The 15,376-nt window shown below is 36.3% G+C and overlaps 4 protein-coding genes across 10 annotated transcripts; 2 read left to right on the top strand and 2 right to left on the bottom strand.

Moving 5' to 3' along the window:
• On the top strand, nt 1-1,256 carry LOC126679558 (uncharacterized). The gene is made up of 2 exons (XM_050374609.2): nt 1-391; nt 543-1,256. The coding sequence occupies exons 1-2, from the start codon at nt 182-184 to the stop codon at nt 774-776; spliced, it is 444 nt and encodes a 147-aa protein (XP_050230566.1). The 5' UTR covers nt 1-181; the 3' UTR covers nt 777-1,256.
• Nucleotides 1,257-2,003: 747 nt separating this feature from the next.
• On the top strand, nt 2,004-4,864 carry LOC126677496 (probable cinnamyl alcohol dehydrogenase 1). Of its 5 annotated transcripts, none has more exons than XM_050372150.2 (7): nt 2,004-2,135; nt 2,563-2,664; nt 3,093-3,206; nt 3,290-3,520; nt 3,874-4,159; nt 4,278-4,428; nt 4,531-4,864. In XM_050372150.2, the coding sequence occupies exons 2-7, from the start codon at nt 2,576-2,578 to the stop codon at nt 4,725-4,727; spliced, it is 1,068 nt and encodes a 355-aa protein (XP_050228107.1). In that variant the 5' UTR covers nt 2,004-2,135; nt 2,563-2,575; the 3' UTR covers nt 4,728-4,864. The 5 variants fall into 5 exon arrangements, with proteins under 5 accessions (XP_050228107.1, XP_050228105.1, XP_050228106.1 ...); XM_050372148.2 differs by having other exon boundaries at nt 2,046-2,208; XM_050372149.2 differs by lacking the exon at nt 2,004-2,135 and adding an exon at nt 2,215-2,343.
• LOC126677498 (WAT1-related protein At5g64700-like) lies at nt 4,682-6,310 on the bottom strand. Its single transcript, XM_050372152.2, has 5 exons — nt 6,075-6,310; nt 5,573-5,993; nt 5,343-5,501; nt 5,092-5,243; nt 4,682-5,017 (listed from the first exon to the last, which is right to left on the bottom strand). Exons 1-5 carry the CDS (start codon nt 6,248-6,250, stop codon nt 4,870-4,872), a joined length of 1,056 nt encoding a protein of 351 aa, XP_050228109.1. The 5' UTR covers nt 6,251-6,310; the 3' UTR covers nt 4,682-4,869.
• A 907-nt stretch (nt 6,311-7,217) lies between these two features.
• LOC126676855 (nuclear pore complex protein NUP98A) lies at nt 7,218-13,817 on the bottom strand. 3 transcript variants are annotated; one of them, XM_050371167.2, is made up of 13 exons: nt 13,556-13,817; nt 13,302-13,335; nt 12,740-13,039; nt 11,523-12,185; nt 11,118-11,339; nt 10,421-11,013; nt 9,974-10,046; nt 9,804-9,867; nt 9,521-9,659; nt 9,089-9,205; nt 8,816-8,993; nt 8,670-8,732; nt 7,218-8,277 (listed from the first exon to the last, which is right to left on the bottom strand). In XM_050371167.2, the coding sequence occupies exons 2-13, from the start codon at nt 13,315-13,317 to the stop codon at nt 7,580-7,582; spliced, it is 3,126 nt and encodes a 1,041-aa protein (XP_050227124.1). In that variant the 5' UTR covers nt 13,318-13,335; nt 13,556-13,817; the 3' UTR covers nt 7,218-7,579. The 3 variants fall into 3 exon arrangements, with proteins under 3 accessions (XP_050227124.1, XP_050227125.1, XP_050227126.1); XM_050371168.2 differs by having other exon boundaries at nt 7,218-8,274; XM_050371169.2 differs by having other exon boundaries at nt 9,804-9,864.
• Nucleotides 13,818-15,376: the final 1,559 nt, after the last annotated feature.

Genomic DNA, 15,376 nt, shown 5'->3' with positions numbered 1-15,376 from the left:
TATATATTAGAGGGGTGAATTTGCCAATTTATGAGTTAAAATGATCGGGTTGGTAAAACAATGAGTGATTTGATTTTTTGTGGAAAGTTGAGGGGTGAACTAATAAATAATTGTGTAAACAGAAGGAGCACTTTGGTTGTGCTGTGGTGTATGATCGAAAAACCCTAGAAAAAAGCAGAGGATGAATTGGTTTAGAGTTGGAAATGTTGGAATAGTAAAGGATTCGGTGGTCAGGTATTTCTCGTCGCGGTCGAGGCAGCGGGCAGTGAACGTGAGGAAGATAAACCCTAAGGTTCCATTCCCGGAAGCAGCTTTGATTTCTCAATCTCTTTACACCATCATCAAGCAGAATGGCCCTCTTACCATTGCCAGCACCTGGAATTGCGCCAAGGTTTTGTTTGACCTTCAAATCTTTAATACTGATTCAAATTTGTAGGATTTGCTTTTGATTCAATCAGCTCTTGCTGGATGTTAAATTTGTCACTTATTGCTTCATACAATTTGTTCCAATTTTAATTTCATGCTGTTAATTGTCAGGACAGGAGGCTAATATTGAGGGATTGAATAGCAAAACCCACATGAAGATAATGCTTAAATGGATGAGGGGAAGGAAGATGCTGAAGCTGCTCTGCAACCAAGTTGGTTCCAGCAAGAAGTTTTTTCATACCACTTTACCTGAAGATCCACACGCTGACCACTCGAAACTAATAACGCATCTGCATACTCAGAAGCCTTCATCAACAAGACCAAAAATCAACACAACTAAGATGCACTAGTGCCATTCCTGGAATTTGGGTACTTTGCCCTCAATTTACTTCTTCATTTTGCTTTGATGCCCACCTGTTATCAATTGCGTGACCATTTTACCAAAAGATTAGACGTGGCTCTATTCCCTTTTGCTTGTTGGAAGCTTTAGATGTCTCCTCGAAGTGCATTAATGAATAAAGATTGGTATAAACACTCTGGTTTAGTTGGTGTTTTCCGTTTTCATGTTGCGTATTGTAATGTGTGCTGTGTTGGTTTACATTTGGGATGGCTAGAGTTTTGAATATTGTAGACTTGTAGTCGAAGTGGATGGCTATTTGCAGATGGTTTGAGGCTTGATTTTTTTGTTCAAGCAAAGGATAAGAAGTTTTTTATAATTCTGTGATGATATTATTGTAGCAGGGTGCTAGAAAATGAAACTCCAAATGCAAATGATGGTTTTAGTTAGAGATTGTAAAATGTTCTTCTTTGAGTCCTACAATTTTGACGAATCCAATGTGTGGGAAAATGAAGTTTCCTTTATACAACTTACCCAATGGGGAATGTGTGTTCTAACCTTTGGGATTTGCTGCATAAATTTTGGTCATGTATGTGTGTAGAAATATCGGAGAGAATGCTTCAGTTCAGCTGTGCTGAGTGTTAGAGATGATGGATGAACTATGAGATATTTCAGTTATACTAATCCAAAAAGGGCATTGTTGCAGTAAGTAATTATGTCTAAAACTCGAACAAATTATGCAGTCACCTGAAAAATTATTCACATTTTCGACTTTCTTTTTTATTTATATCCTGCCCTTCTTTTATTAAAGTAAACATAATGTTTTCATTTGTGATTTCTTAAAAATCAATCTAGATAAATCTCATATTTCATATATCAATTGAAAAAAAGGCCACCGGGTGGAGGACCGATTTTTAGTAATGGGTCAAATATCACACCATATCAATCCATTTTATCAAAGCTTATTTCATAACAAGGATTCGACAATCAAATAAATAGGATCAAGTAACTATTAGTACGATGTTTAAATAGAAATAAAAAATGTCAAACTCTGAGAATTTTATCATCATCTATTTGTTTTCAAATGGATGACTCAATGCCGATGTATAGCATCACAATAAAATAAAAAAAATCAATTTAATTAGACTAGGCCATCAACTTTTTTAAAATACTAATTATGGCCCAATTGTAATCAATATATTAAAAAAGGAAACATTTTTAATCTTATTTTTTCAAAAGATCAAAATCAAAAGAATATAATAATTAAAATTGACATTTTTGAAGATGGGGATATAAATGAAAAGAATGGAGATAATTATGAGTGAATAGGCCAACAAATAAAGTCTAATCCTCCGTCCATCCGCTGTTCTTGGTATCGTATCTATATCCACAGTCCACACAATTGCTCCTATCAATTCTCGCTGCGAACAGTACATATATTTTAGGTTTACTATGTTTTTTTGTTTTTCATATGTTAATGGTTTTCCATTTGATCTCTAATTTAGATTTTCTCACTGACAAGAACCTATGGCTTGAACTAATCTTGCTGTGCTGGCAAACTGTTAACGAGATAATACAGAGTTTGTATTTAATTGTTTAATCATTCGTAGTTGACGATCCAAATTCCATTTCAGCAATGTTATTTTCTTTGGTGTATGATTCAATCACATAATTTATAGATCAATTCTTGTATTTTATTGTGACCGATTGGCCATGTTTAATAGATTCTGATTTCTTACATTGAATTAACTGCTCAGTGATGCCTGTTATTTACTCAAATTTGTTTTATGCTGGGATAGTTGCTACTTTGCAATGGCTTCTGAGAGTGGGAAAGTAGAGTGCCTTGCATGGGCAGCTAAGGATCCATCTGGAGTTTTATCACCTTACAACTTCACCCGCAGGTAACTGAGCTCTGTGTGTTGCTGACCTTCCCGCTACTCTCACTTGTAATGGACTGTCTTTCTGCAAAACAATAACCTCTAAACTTTTTTTACTTCAGTGCCTTGTTAGTTTCTGCCAGGAGAGCACACAACTCAACTTCTTCAAAAGTTACTTATTTCAATTTTGCTGAATGCTAAACTTAATTACATATAAGGAGCAATACCTCCGTAAATAGTGTCCCAGCTTATCTTCACGGAATGCCTCTCTTCTTTTGCTTCTTAGAGAAAAATTCTGGAAGAAAGATATTTTATCTTCTGCTTGCATTTTGTTCCATATGATATGAGGGCCAAATTCATTCGCGATTTCACTTATTTTCAGCTTTATTTTCCAGTTTTATAAACTAAGACCATATGGATGAGTTATGGAAATTTCAAAAGAACATTTTCAGGGCTGTTGGTGAAGATGATATTTTAATAAAAATCACACATTGCGGAATTTGCTATGCTGATGTTATCTGGACTAGAAATATGCATGGAGATTCCAAGTATCCCTTGGTGCCAGGGTAAGTGGCCTTTTTTTGTGAGGTTCCATTGATTTGATTGTTTCCTTGAACTTATGAATTCTAATTGCCTTGCCTGCATGCAGACATGAGATTGTTGGAATTGTAAAGGAGGTTGGTTTCAGTGTTAGTCATTTCAGGCCTGGTGACCGCATTGGAGTTGGCACTTATGTCAACTCATGCAAACAATGTGATTATTGCAATGACAGGCAAGAAGTTTATTGTGTAAAAGGGTCAGTTTTAACCTTTAATGCCACTGATGTGGATGGTACAGTCACAAGGGGAGGATATTCTAGCTGCATTGTCGTCCATGAAAGGTAAGCAATGCATGATAAATGTCCGTACTTTACTTTTTTCTTCTCTTAAAATGATTTTAGACCCCGACAATGTGTTTGTTTTTAGTGCCTTTGAAACAAAACCAGTCAGTTCTGGAATTTAATATAATTTTGAACTGTAATACCAATGCTTTTAACCAAAGCTTAGCAGGAATCCCTTCGGTGAGTTCATAGTTGCAGTAGAAGAATTTAATGTCCTTTGACTTGCAGCAAGGATATATGAGATGAAAACCAACTGATCTGTACTCTATGGTGTTAAATTTTCCTCTTGATTATCAGGAAATTGAGCTATCTACTACTGTTTTAAAGATGTCAATTTTGATGTTAATCTGCAGGTACTGCTTTAGGATACCAGATAATTATCCTTCAGCCTTAGCAGCACCTTTGCTTTGTGCTGGAATTACTGTTTATAGTCCCATGATGCGGCATGGTATGAACCAACCTGGTAAATCACTAGGAGTGATTGGTCTAGGCGGTCTTGGTCATATGGCAGTGAAGTTTGGGAAGGCTTTTGGACTTAAAGTAACAGTTTTTAGCACATCTGCATCAAAGAAAGAGGAAGCCTTGGGGGTGCTGGGTGCAGACAATTTTGTTGTCTCATCTGACCAGGAGCAGATAAAGGTAAATTAAATAAAGCTTCTTATTAGGAGCACTTTTTTCTGAATGAATATGGAAGTGATGGAAAATCTGATCATCTGGTTCACTCTCTTTCAAAACTAACTGATATCTTTTTCTGCAGGAATTCTATAATTCACTGGATTTTATAATAGACACAGCATCGGGTGATCACCCATTCGATCCATACATGTCACTCTTGAAGACATCTGGAATTTTTGTCCTTGTGGGATTCCCAAGTGAAGTAAAATTTAGTCCTGCAAATCTCAATCTTGGTAACTCATAGCAACTTTGAACTCTTGAAGTGCTGTTACCTTTGGTAAATTTTTTGGTAATCAAAACTTCCAACTAATATGCTTACGATAATCTTTTGGCAGGTATGAAAACTGTATCTGGCAGTATTACAGGTGGTACGAAAGCAACACAAGAAATGCTGGATTTTTGTGCTGCTCATAAAATTTACCCCAACATAGAACTAGTTCCTATAAAGTATGCAAGTGAAGCTCTTGAAAGGTTAATAAAGAGAGATGTAAAGTACCGGTTTGTGATAGATATAGAGAATTCCTTGAAGTAACACTAAGAACTGGCATATTCCTGAATCACTAAGAACTGACATTTTTAGAGTGGATTGTTAGTCCTAAATTACATCTAATTGGAATCCCGGTTCTTTTTTTCATCTTTTAATCAAAATAGCATGGATTTTCATTTTCATTTCCTTAAACTTGCTCAGTATCTTTTAATGGATGACCGTTCCTTTCTGCAATGTCTTTTTCTTCCATTGGAACTTGAGCTGTGACATGGTCGTGACTTTTGCCCCACAGTACACAGTAGAGGCCTGAGATAATGAGTAGTGCTCCTACGAAGCTGCGGAACACACACATTAAATCTGCGTCCATACATGCATGCAATTGACATGTATATGAGTTGTTAAAACTAACCTGCCGACATGAAGTCTCTCCGCAAAAGCAATTGCTGAGAATATAGCAACAATAACAACCACCAGTGGACTGAACATGGCTGCAAAAACTGGCCCCTTGTTGCTGATACACCATGCAAGTAGGCAATACACTATCCCTGATATCACAACTCCCTGTTTATAGCATATACCACAACTTCCCATCAGTTCAAGCATATGTATTCCAGTTTTGCTGCAGACAAATTATTCAATGGAAATGGGTACAAGACTCACACAGTATAGGATGGTTAGCAGCTCTAGGTTCCATTCCAACTTCCAGAAGGTGGGATTTCTTCCAAAAATCAGGGCGAGAATAGAAGACTGAATCGATGCGAAAAAGCATATCAAAGTGGTCATCGATAAGGGAGCTGGGTACACTTTGTAAACCAAAGCCTGCAGAAGGTGTGTATCAGAAAATTGCATTAGCATTAATCTTGTAGATTTAATAAGCATTACATGACTACCTGCAAGATTAGCCAACCGCTCCATGCGATGTAACTGATCAAAAGAAGAGCAGAGCCTTTGAGAGAATCCTGTTGCGCATGATCGTCATGTGTTTGGGGGCTGATAAGTGGCATTTTCTCAATGCCTTTATAGAGAAATCCTCCTTTCCAGAAGGTGCAGACGAGAGAGCCAGCAATGCAAATAAGTGTGCCCAATACCTTAGCTTGCCCTCGAGCGCTTGAAATCTCAATTTTCTCCATCCTCAGCAGGACTGCCATCAAGAACGTCAAACCTGGGATCACATTATTCAGTGCACTGGCAAGCGTTGCGGAAGTATACATTAATCCTACATAAAATAAATTAAGATGGGTGGTAGTTCCTAGCAAAGCAAGAAGGAAGATCTTGCTTATGACTGCCAATGAGAGTGGAGGCCTCTGCTTCCTGTTGCACCAAAAACAGTTTAATGCTGCTTCTAGTTTTATTTATGAGCAACGTATATGCAATCAGTCATCCGTAATTTACCTTTCAAGACAATAAGCGATGGGTCCCAATAGAATCATGCCAATTAAATGGCGGTAAACCACAAAGACAAACTGATTTAAGCCTTTGTGGAGTGCAATTTTGACAATAATATTTGAACCTGCATAAGCTAATTGAACCGCTATAATGGCCGCATAATAATAAATGTAGCTTGTCATGGCTCAAATGGAGTTGTTCACATGCACTCCTTCTAAATAGCGGTTAAGAAAACTTAAAGTATTGTCTAAGTGGACAGCAAGATGGTAATGGAAACACATCACTCCACTTTGAACTGGTTAGTTGGTAAAGTTATTTATCGACGAGTGTGGACAAGGATAGTGTATCACCAGAATTGGGTTATTACTTGTCTTTATCTTAACATAATGCTCGCTCCAAAACCCACTGAATTGGAACACAAGTATTGTTAAATTGCTAATGCTAATGCCACTGAGGAAAATAAATTGTATTCTTGAGAGGTGCTTTCTCCTTGGCTAGCATTAGCGGGTATTACATTGGTGCTATTTTTTAAAATTGCCTCCTCCATATATTATATATTGTAATTTAACTCCCAAAATCATGTAATAATTACTCTAATTCAGCTCGCCTCAAGGTCAATAGCAGGCTTTCTATGTTTGAATGCAACCAACAACAAACTAACAATACCCATAAAAGGCACTAATATAAAGTGACCTTAACAATTTCACATTAATATAAAGTGATTGTTAAGTTGATTTCAATCATGATTCAAAAAATTAACAGATTTTTACACACAAAATCTCTACTTATAAAAAGTGATTTGTAGATTGTTAATTCCTCATGTATAAATAATATGTCTCGTAAATGTTGTCGATATTTTGTGCAAATTATAAAAAAAACAAATAATTAACAAGGGGAGAGATTTCTTTAGGACAGTCTGAGAGTAAAAATGTGACTATATATAACATATAAAGGTTAGTAATGTAGTGTGCACAGCTTAATATAGCAAATTAAGCATAAAATGTAATTGCTGATCAATACTATAAAATCATGCACTTATTTAATTGACGTGCAGCCATATCTTAATAAGCATTTCTGGACAGAAAGAATATGTTAAGACTATGAAATTCCTTTCATATACTTATGTTATGCACTAAGTATACTTGCAAATGTCGATCATTAAAGGGCACAAATATATTATTAAAAGAAGCAACTATTTACAAACTTGTAAAGCGCTATATGAAGCTTCACTTTAGTCATAACAATAATCTTATTTGTGTTCAATTACTTGTAGCATTTGATGCAAACTTCCCATTTTGCTAGGCCAAGGTACAACAATATAATACCAAATGTCAGAAAATTTAAGATTTCGCTCCTACTAACTTAACAGAAGCAAAAATAGCAATGGAGATTAAAGAGAAAGCAAACTAGCAACACTTGGTGATAGAGTACACAGCCACACCATTCAAACTAATATATCACAAACCTGACAAAAACATCATGTACAAATCCCCACAGAAATCCACACAAGACTATGAACAATCTCCAGCAGAAATCACGAGCCAGTCATCATAATTACCTTCTTCTTCATCTCCCAGGCTGTATTTGCTGAAATGGTTAACCTTGAACTTCCATTCTCCCTTTACGGGGTCATAAGACACAAACTCGGCACCTTGGTCCTCAGCCTTTCTCTTCAGCATTTCCTTATATTTCTCAATTTTGGGACCTTCTGTATACTGACGCCCAGTCTTCTTATCATGACATTTTATGTTTAGAAGTGTTACCTCTGCAGGCTTATTCAGACCCTGTCCAACAGGTGGCTTCTTGCTGTCATCCGTGTACACTATCACCTCCCGGTTGTTAAATTGCACAAGGGACTCTAGATCAAGCCGCCGCACATCTGTCTCACCCAAGAACTTGATGCTGCCGTAACCATGCCTTCCAACCACAAAGTTCTTCACATGGCGGCAGAACCCCGGTTCAGCTCTTTCTTTGGCAGCCAATTCTTGGATCCGTGGCTCTGTGTAGTAGTCGGATCGCCGTAATTTTGGCATTAGTGCCTCAATGTCAGCCCCATGCTCATAAACAATTGCAGCTTCACCTGCTCTGTGACCACTAAGAGTCATATACAACTCCTCTTTCTGGGCAGAATTATCTTCATGAACTCCATTCGGTTTCTGGCTGAGTTTTGAATGAACTCGCTCCTTGTTAAGGCCATTCTCAACCTCTGCTGGAAAATTAACACATTATTATGCACTAAATAATAAATTATGGACCTTAAAATTCATAAGTAATGATTGTTTTACGTTAAGGGCAATGGAAACCAAGGAATCTTAAGTAAAAAAAGTCTAATCATAACTCATAACAGATTCGGTGGCAAAATACACTTGAATGAAACATTCTCAGCACAATGTGCATAAAAATATCATAAAAACACATGCAAGGTCACCAGGTTAAACAGTCATTATTACATAAATTTCCAGAAGGCTGAAATTAGGGTTTTGTTTTGATTTCCAATATAAGTCAAAAATACCAGAAATTTCCAGAATGCGCGCCTCGCCTCAGGAACTCGCCTGCCGGCGCGCCTTTGATGACTATATATATATGGGATGAGCAACTTACTATCTTTATTAGCAGCACCGGAACCACTTGAAGAAGGAACATCCACATCCTCTGATCTTTTGCCTGGATAAAGTGAAAAACTTGTATAATTCCATAGTAGAGAAAAGAAAGGATACACATTTAGGTTATGTAATTGAAAAGCTTACCATTCTCATATACAGGAGTAAATGCATCTTTCAATGGGGGAGCTTTTTCTGCACTAGATCTCAAGGGCCACTGGTCCATCGGACGAATGACCAGAGCCCTTGGATTTTCCCGAGGAATAAGAAGAGCATCTGCCTTTGGTGTGCCAGTTGTTTCTTCTTCATCACTGAAAAATGGAACCTGAATGCAATTTTTAAGCAATTGATTAAATGCAAGTTAGATGCATAGCCTTGAACTAGCAACTCTCTAACTCCAGATTCAGCAAATCTCCTCACCTTTGGACCATCATGCTTAGGATTATATTTCCTCGCTGGTAACCTGATCCGCCTTTGTGACAGGTGCCTAGAAGTCAATAAAGATGATATTCTAACTGGAGCAGGTTTGTCAACGACCTGAAAAACAACAATGTAAATACCAGAACTGTTGATTTACGCAAGCATGTTATTCAATATGAAAGAATCATGACCAGCAAAAATGTAGCAACAACTCTATCATAAAGTTTGGAACAAGTTCATTCATAACATTCCCAGAATATCACAGAACAATTCTACTACGATTATCAATATAATTTAATTACTTGTTCTTCTCGTTCGTAACATAGCGCATTAGCCAATTTTAATTAAGACAGAAGCAACAAGCTAGATAACTACAGAAACACCCTACAGCAGACAAAGCAATGCTAGAGTGTAGAGATGAAGAGTATTTACAGGCAAGCTAGAAATCCCGTATTGTACTGATGGTGTGGTTCCGGCTCGACCAATAGACATTTGAGGCATTGCAGGGAGTACTCCAAATGGATTCATGATAGGTGTTGGTTGAGCCCCAATAGAACTCTGAGTGGCAGATCTGCAAATAAAAAATTTGTATTTAACATAAACTGATGCATCAATGCCCGGAATGAACTAAATCTAAATCAATTTTCTGTGTAATGACAGACAAGAAACAAACATTCTGATACAAGCAGGAAAACAATCAAGAATGTGGACTTACATTGGTCCGAAATTGGTCTGACCGAAAAAGCTTGATGAACCAGCTAAACCGCTTGTACCACCTGCTGCATAGATAGTACAAGTTAAAGTAGTAACATTAATAAAAATCTTGCTTAAAAATAATGGAAGAGAGGAAAACATAAAATAATAAAATAAAATCTTGCAACTGACCATAATTGTTGAAGCTAAGACCACCTGTAGGCTGAGAAGGTTGGGATAATTGAAAAGGTGCAGACTGTGATAACTGCAAGTAAAGGGGGCATTACTAATTGAAAATATCATAACATCAACCATAAAACTTAAATATGCGTGCGGCAACCCTAGCTATGCAAACTTTAGTAAGAATTTTAGCAAACTGATAAAGTACATAAATCGGTTTTCAGCATAGTTTCTCTCCATGCCTAATATTTCCATCCATTCTAATACACATTCCATATATTCCGCCCTGAACTTCAAGTTTTTGACAGTGGATGATGAAACTGGAAATAAATACTCAGAAAAAGAGATTGGATGCCAGTATCTATATAAAAACATTATGTTATTTTCTTGCCACATGAAAAAATAAAAATTGAGGTCAATGATCAAAGAGTGTCAATACAGATCTGCAAAGTAACTTACAGATGGCTGAAATACCCCTTGGTTAGATGAAGACATCAGAGATGAGGTGCTTGAGAAATTAAAACCAGCAGGAGTATTAAACAAGCTTGACTGGGCAAAGGAAGAGGCAGTATTTGGTGCAAATGCAGCAGTAGATTGTCCAAATGGCGAACTTGTCTGTGCAAATAAAGGCGCGGTGGATGTGAATGAGAGAGATGGCTGAGTACTTGTGAAGCTTCCAAAAGGTGAAGGACTTGTTTGTACTGTGCTAGAGCTGAACGGGGATGGTGATGAACCAAAAGCAGACGTAGTCGACCCAAAAAGTGATGACGATGTGCTGGGTGTAAATGCAGAAGATGATGTTTGTCCAAAAGCTGAAGTTGACTGGAAAGGATTGTTGGATGAAGTTGTAGCTGTAAAAGGTGAAGGATTGAATGTAGAATTACTTGTAGGTCCAAAAGGTTTTGTAGAGAAAGGATTGGAGGCAACTGGCGCAGAAAATAGACCAGAAGATGACTGCCCAAACGTGTTTGATGTAGCAAAAGGATTCGATTGTGCAGTAGATGGAGCAAAGTTAATCCCGCTAGAGGATTGACCAGGAGCATGCGATCCACCTGCAGTTGAACAGTAGGACATGAGAAAAGCAGTATCTCATTGTTATAGGACATGGAAATTATAGGATAATGAAATTATAAGCCATGTATTGACTAAAAACTACCTTTATCTCCCAATTGATAATCTTCCCATCTCAATTCCTCATGACTTTTATCTTTGTACACAGGCATTGCTGCTATAGACTCTAACTTTCCAGGCTGTCCTCCGGCATTGTCGGTCTCCGCTGTAGCAGTATAGGGCGCTATTCTACTGCCCCCACGATTCCCAGCGAAAGATGGCTGCCCAAAACCAGTGTTCCCGAAAGTTGGCGTTGTAGCTTGCGTTCCTATATGAAGTTCATAAAAGTATGAGCAATGAGATAGATAAACAGCATACTATTATATCTGATGAAAAAAAAGGAAAGATAAGCAAAAGACTAATGAAAAATTAAATGCAGAAGAGAAATTGAAGTTTTTCATAATCAAGAATCTTTAAAAAAGCACGAGTATAACTAGTTGAAACAGCTCACCAAATGGAGAACTCTGAGTCTGAGAACTAAAAGGAGATGTTGTAGCTCCGAACGCAGTATTGCTAAATCCTGAAGTCGATTGTCCGAATGATGGACCGGAAGAAAAGCTAAAAGATGGTGTAGCTGAAGTCCCGAAAGCAGAAGTACTTCCAAAAGAGGGAGTAGCGGTACCTCCAAAGGCAGAAGTACTAGAAGACGCACCAAATCCAAGAGCGCTTGGAGTAGTACCAAAAGCGGGACCTGAAGCACCAAAACCAGAGGAGCCTGTACTCCCAAAAACAGGTGTACTTGAAGTTGCAAAGGAAGCTCCAGATCCAAACACAGGATTGCTGGTCACACCAAATGCTGATGTTGTTGAGCCAAATGCCGGGCTGTTAGTCACACCAAAGGATGGAGTGCTGTTAGCACCAAAGCCCACGGTAGTGTTTGTACCAAAGGCAGCAGTGCTACTAGAACCAAAACCAGGGGTGCTTGTTGACCCAAATCCAGGATTACTAGCAGCACTAAAAGCAGGCTGACTCGATGTACCAAAAGGTGTAGTAGAACCAAATAAGTTACTCCCAAATGCAGGCTGTGATGGCTGACTTGTACTTCCAAACGGGCTTGTTTGAGTGTTAGACCCAAAGCCTCCGAAAGCAGGCTTCTGGCCAAAAGCAGAAGATCCTACAAAGAGAAACAAAATAATCCGAGTGTCACATTAATAAGAGGAAGAAAGATTGTTTTTTCAAGAGAAGGCAAAATAAGAACTTAGTTAGCTTATATATTTATTAGAATGGTGTGTGTGGAGGTCTTTTGTTTATGTAAAAACACAATAAATATATGAAGAGCGAACAAGCAACAGACTAACAGAAAAACGAAGAATGTTGTAGACTTCAAAAAGAAAACTGATATAACATGCCATATAACTAAAACTACACCTTCTCGTACAACATATGCTTTTCCAAGGAAGAAAATTATTGGAATATAATATCATCGGCAACATGGTATTAAACTCTATAATTTTTGTAAATGTCAAAGAAACAAAACAAAATCACACCATCAAGCACACTTACAAAACCATGAGTTATGTAAACATATAATATAAAACAAAGAGAACTTTAAGAACATAGTATAGTATTGTTACAGGAGCATGATATGAAAATACACAAACATGGCCAAAGGGTAGCAAAGCAACAATTGAGTAAATGAGTATCAGTAAAATCTACAGGCATGCTTACCACCAAATGCAGATGAACTGGAAAAGGAAGGTGTAGAAGAAGCTGCGAATGCAGGAGCTGAAGCTCCAAAAGCTGGGGATGATGAAGCGCCAAAGGTTGGGGCAGCAGAGAAAGGTGAGGATGTTTGAGGGGTGCCAAACATACCAGTTGAAGTTCCCCCGAACATGGAACCTGCTGTTTGTGAACCAAAAGGAGTTGTAGCACCAAAGGGTTTGGCGGCAAAAGGATTATTGTTGGCATTACTTGTCTGACCGAAGACCGGCTGAGAGCCAAAAGGGCTATTAGCAGACTGTCCAAAGCCTGTTAACATGAAATTCAGATTATGAATTGGTTTATAAAATGGGGAAATGAATTAAAGCAGCAGCAAAAGAAAGTTGAGGAGAAAAAGAAGGTAATAATTGTCTTTTAGGGGCGTAAATGAGAAAGAAGCAGAAAAGTTGAACCTAATAGGCAAGTGTTGAAGAAGTTAGTAATAAGCATGAGGAATGTAGGAGATGTGAATTGTAAGAAAGAAAATCACAAGAAAGAATGAAGATTGAACCAACAAAAAAGAGATACATACCATTAGAACCGAACATTGTTATAGATTATGTATCCTGCAGAGAGACAAGAAATTAAAAATTAAGATAAAATGTTAAAGTCTCACTTGAATCGTGAACAAGTGTAGAAATGAGGAGATGGAATAAGATAAGAAAACAAATAAAAGGATTGCGATCTTGCAATGGCATATTACAGAAATGGTAAAATGAAAAACAGATTGGAAGATTAAACAAAGTAATGAATGAGGCTTAGGGTTTAATGAAGAAGAAGAAGTACCTGGAACTGGAAGAGATGGATCTGAGAGACGGCGTGCTTCTGTACGAATGAGGGAGAGAGGGGCGGAGAGGAGAGGAGAGGAGGAGGAGCTACGCCTGCCCTGCCTGAACGTCTTATTCGATTAGAGTAGAGGAGGAATGGATCCTTAGCCAGTCTCTCTCTCTAAATACACAACCAACTGACCCGCGTTGCGTTCTCTCTAAGTCCCTTTTCCTTCCCTCTCCGCTCTAGGGTAGCGTTACTTTTAAGTTCGTTCCTACGCTCAACCCGGCTACCTTTTTTTTTCTAAAATTAATTTCCCCTTTCTATATTACTTATTACAAACACAAATTTTAGATAACTATGGTAATAATTTATTCACAGAATAAATAAAACATAAATTGAAAATAAATATTTACTGATATAATAAAATTTATTGAGGCAAAACTATTTGTCATTCAAATTTTGTAGAACTGATATTATATACACACATAAATGCAAAACAAATAAATAAAGAAGAACCAATAAATTGGAATATAAATATTGTATAAATAAAAAATAAATAAAATATATACAAGATAAATAAATAATCAACGGAAAACAAGTATTAAATAAAACATGGGGCTCGAAACTATATTTTTTGTGCCTCTTAATTTAATGAAAAAAATACCAAAAAATCCATTATTTTTGTAGCAAAAGTGTATATATAATTCCTGATAGTTCTGTAAATATTTTAACAAAATCCGAAAAGTTTGTAATAAAACAAAGAATCATTTTACCCATTCAATTTGATACAAAATATCAAGAAGTTCAAAACTAAAAAAAAATCACTTTTATCCTGGCAAAATTGGGCACTCTCATCCACAAAAAAGGGAGACCCACTCTCCAAATTTAATAATTGTTTTTTTTTCCTCAAGTGGTTTTTTTATGGCAAAAAATTTAGATTGGCCGTAATTTTTTGAACATTTTAAATTAATACATAATAATTTAAAGAGCAAATTACTCTAAAATCTCTCATGTTTGTCATAATTCACAATTTGATACCCCTTATTTGAAAATTAAACGATTTGGGATCTCAGTTTTAATTCCGTCAACAATTAGGTGTTTCTGTTAGTTCCGTTAATAATTTTATATTTACTTTTAAACGAATTGGTACCTCACTCTCAATTATGTTCACAATTTGGTACCTCATTTTCAAATGATTTGACACCTCGCATTTTATTTCGTTAACAATTTGATATCTATATTTAACGGAAGGTTGTAAGTGTTTGCAAAATCAAAACTGAGATATCAAATTATTAATTTTTAAATAAAGGATTTTAAAACTATGAATTATGAAAAAAATACGATGGGGCCTTACAATAATTTGTTCTAATTTAAAAAGAAACATTTTGTATATTTGTTTTCCAAATTTAGTTTCTACGAATACATTAATGTCTATATGATTTTTTCAAATTTAGCTGTAACTAATTTCTTTTCAAATTTTCAAAATTGTAACCGTAATCAAAATACATATATATATATAACTAAATTGTAACCAAACCGATTGCGGCCAATTATTTCAGTCAATCAATAACCAAATTTTATTAATATTATTTTATAACATAAGTAAAAAATATCCAGATACAAGTTTAGATTACAAATTGATATTTAAGTCCTATAAAAATTACAAAAAACCTTAATTTTTTTAAAATTGAATAAAAACAATGTCATGTATTAATATAATTTGGTTGGTTCAATTATTTTAGAAATTTATATAGTTCAATCTTTAAATTGACCAAAATTTAAAAAATTATTAAACAAAAATCGAACTGAGCTTTGATTTCGATTTAATTTATTGGG

Source organism: Mercurialis annua, linkage group LG4 (assembly GCF_937616625.2).
Source record: "Mercurialis annua linkage group LG4, ddMerAnnu1.2, whole genome shotgun sequence".
Classification (NCBI taxonomy): Eukaryota; Viridiplantae; Streptophyta; class Magnoliopsida; order Malpighiales; family Euphorbiaceae; genus Mercurialis; species Mercurialis annua.
The sequence above is the reverse complement of the archived record's forward strand: the minus strand, read 5'-3'. Positions and strand labels throughout refer to the sequence as shown.

Coding starts and splice junctions, on each gene's coding strand:
- LOC126677498 (XM_050372152.2), bottom strand. CDS start 6,250: ATGACAAGCTACATTTATTATTATGCGGCCATTATAGCGGTTCAATTA. Junction 5,994..6,074: donor ATCGCTTATTGTCTTGAAAG/GTAAATTACGGA, acceptor TTGGTGCAACAG/GAAGCAGAGGCCTCCACTCT. Junction 5,244..5,342: donor TGCTAACCATCCTATACTGT/GTGAGTCTTGTA, acceptor TGCTATAAACAG/GGAGTTGTGATATCAGGGAT.
- LOC126677496 (XM_050372147.2), top strand. Junction 3,521..3,873: donor TGCATTGTCGTCCATGAAAG/GTAAGCAATGCA, acceptor GTTAATCTGCAG/GTACTGCTTTAGGATACCAG. Junction 4,160..4,277: donor CTGACCAGGAGCAGATAAAG/GTAAATTAAATA, acceptor CTTTTTCTGCAG/GAATTCTATAATTCACTGGA.
- LOC126676855 (XM_050371167.2), bottom strand. Junction 12,186..12,739: donor CAGTTCATCTGCATTTGGTG/GTAAGCATGCCT, acceptor TTCTCTTTGTAG/GATCTTCTGCTTTTGGCCAG. Junction 11,014..11,117: donor TTATCAATTGGGAGATAAAG/GTAGTTTTTAGT, acceptor GTTCAACTGCAG/GTGGATCGCATGCTCCTGGT.
- LOC126679558 (XM_050374609.2), top strand. CDS start 182: ATGAATTGGTTTAGAGTTGGAAATGTTGGAATAGTAAAGGATTCGGTG. Junction 392..542: donor GCACCTGGAATTGCGCCAAG/GTTTTGTTTGAC, acceptor TTGTCAGGACAG/GAGGCTAATATTGAGGGATT.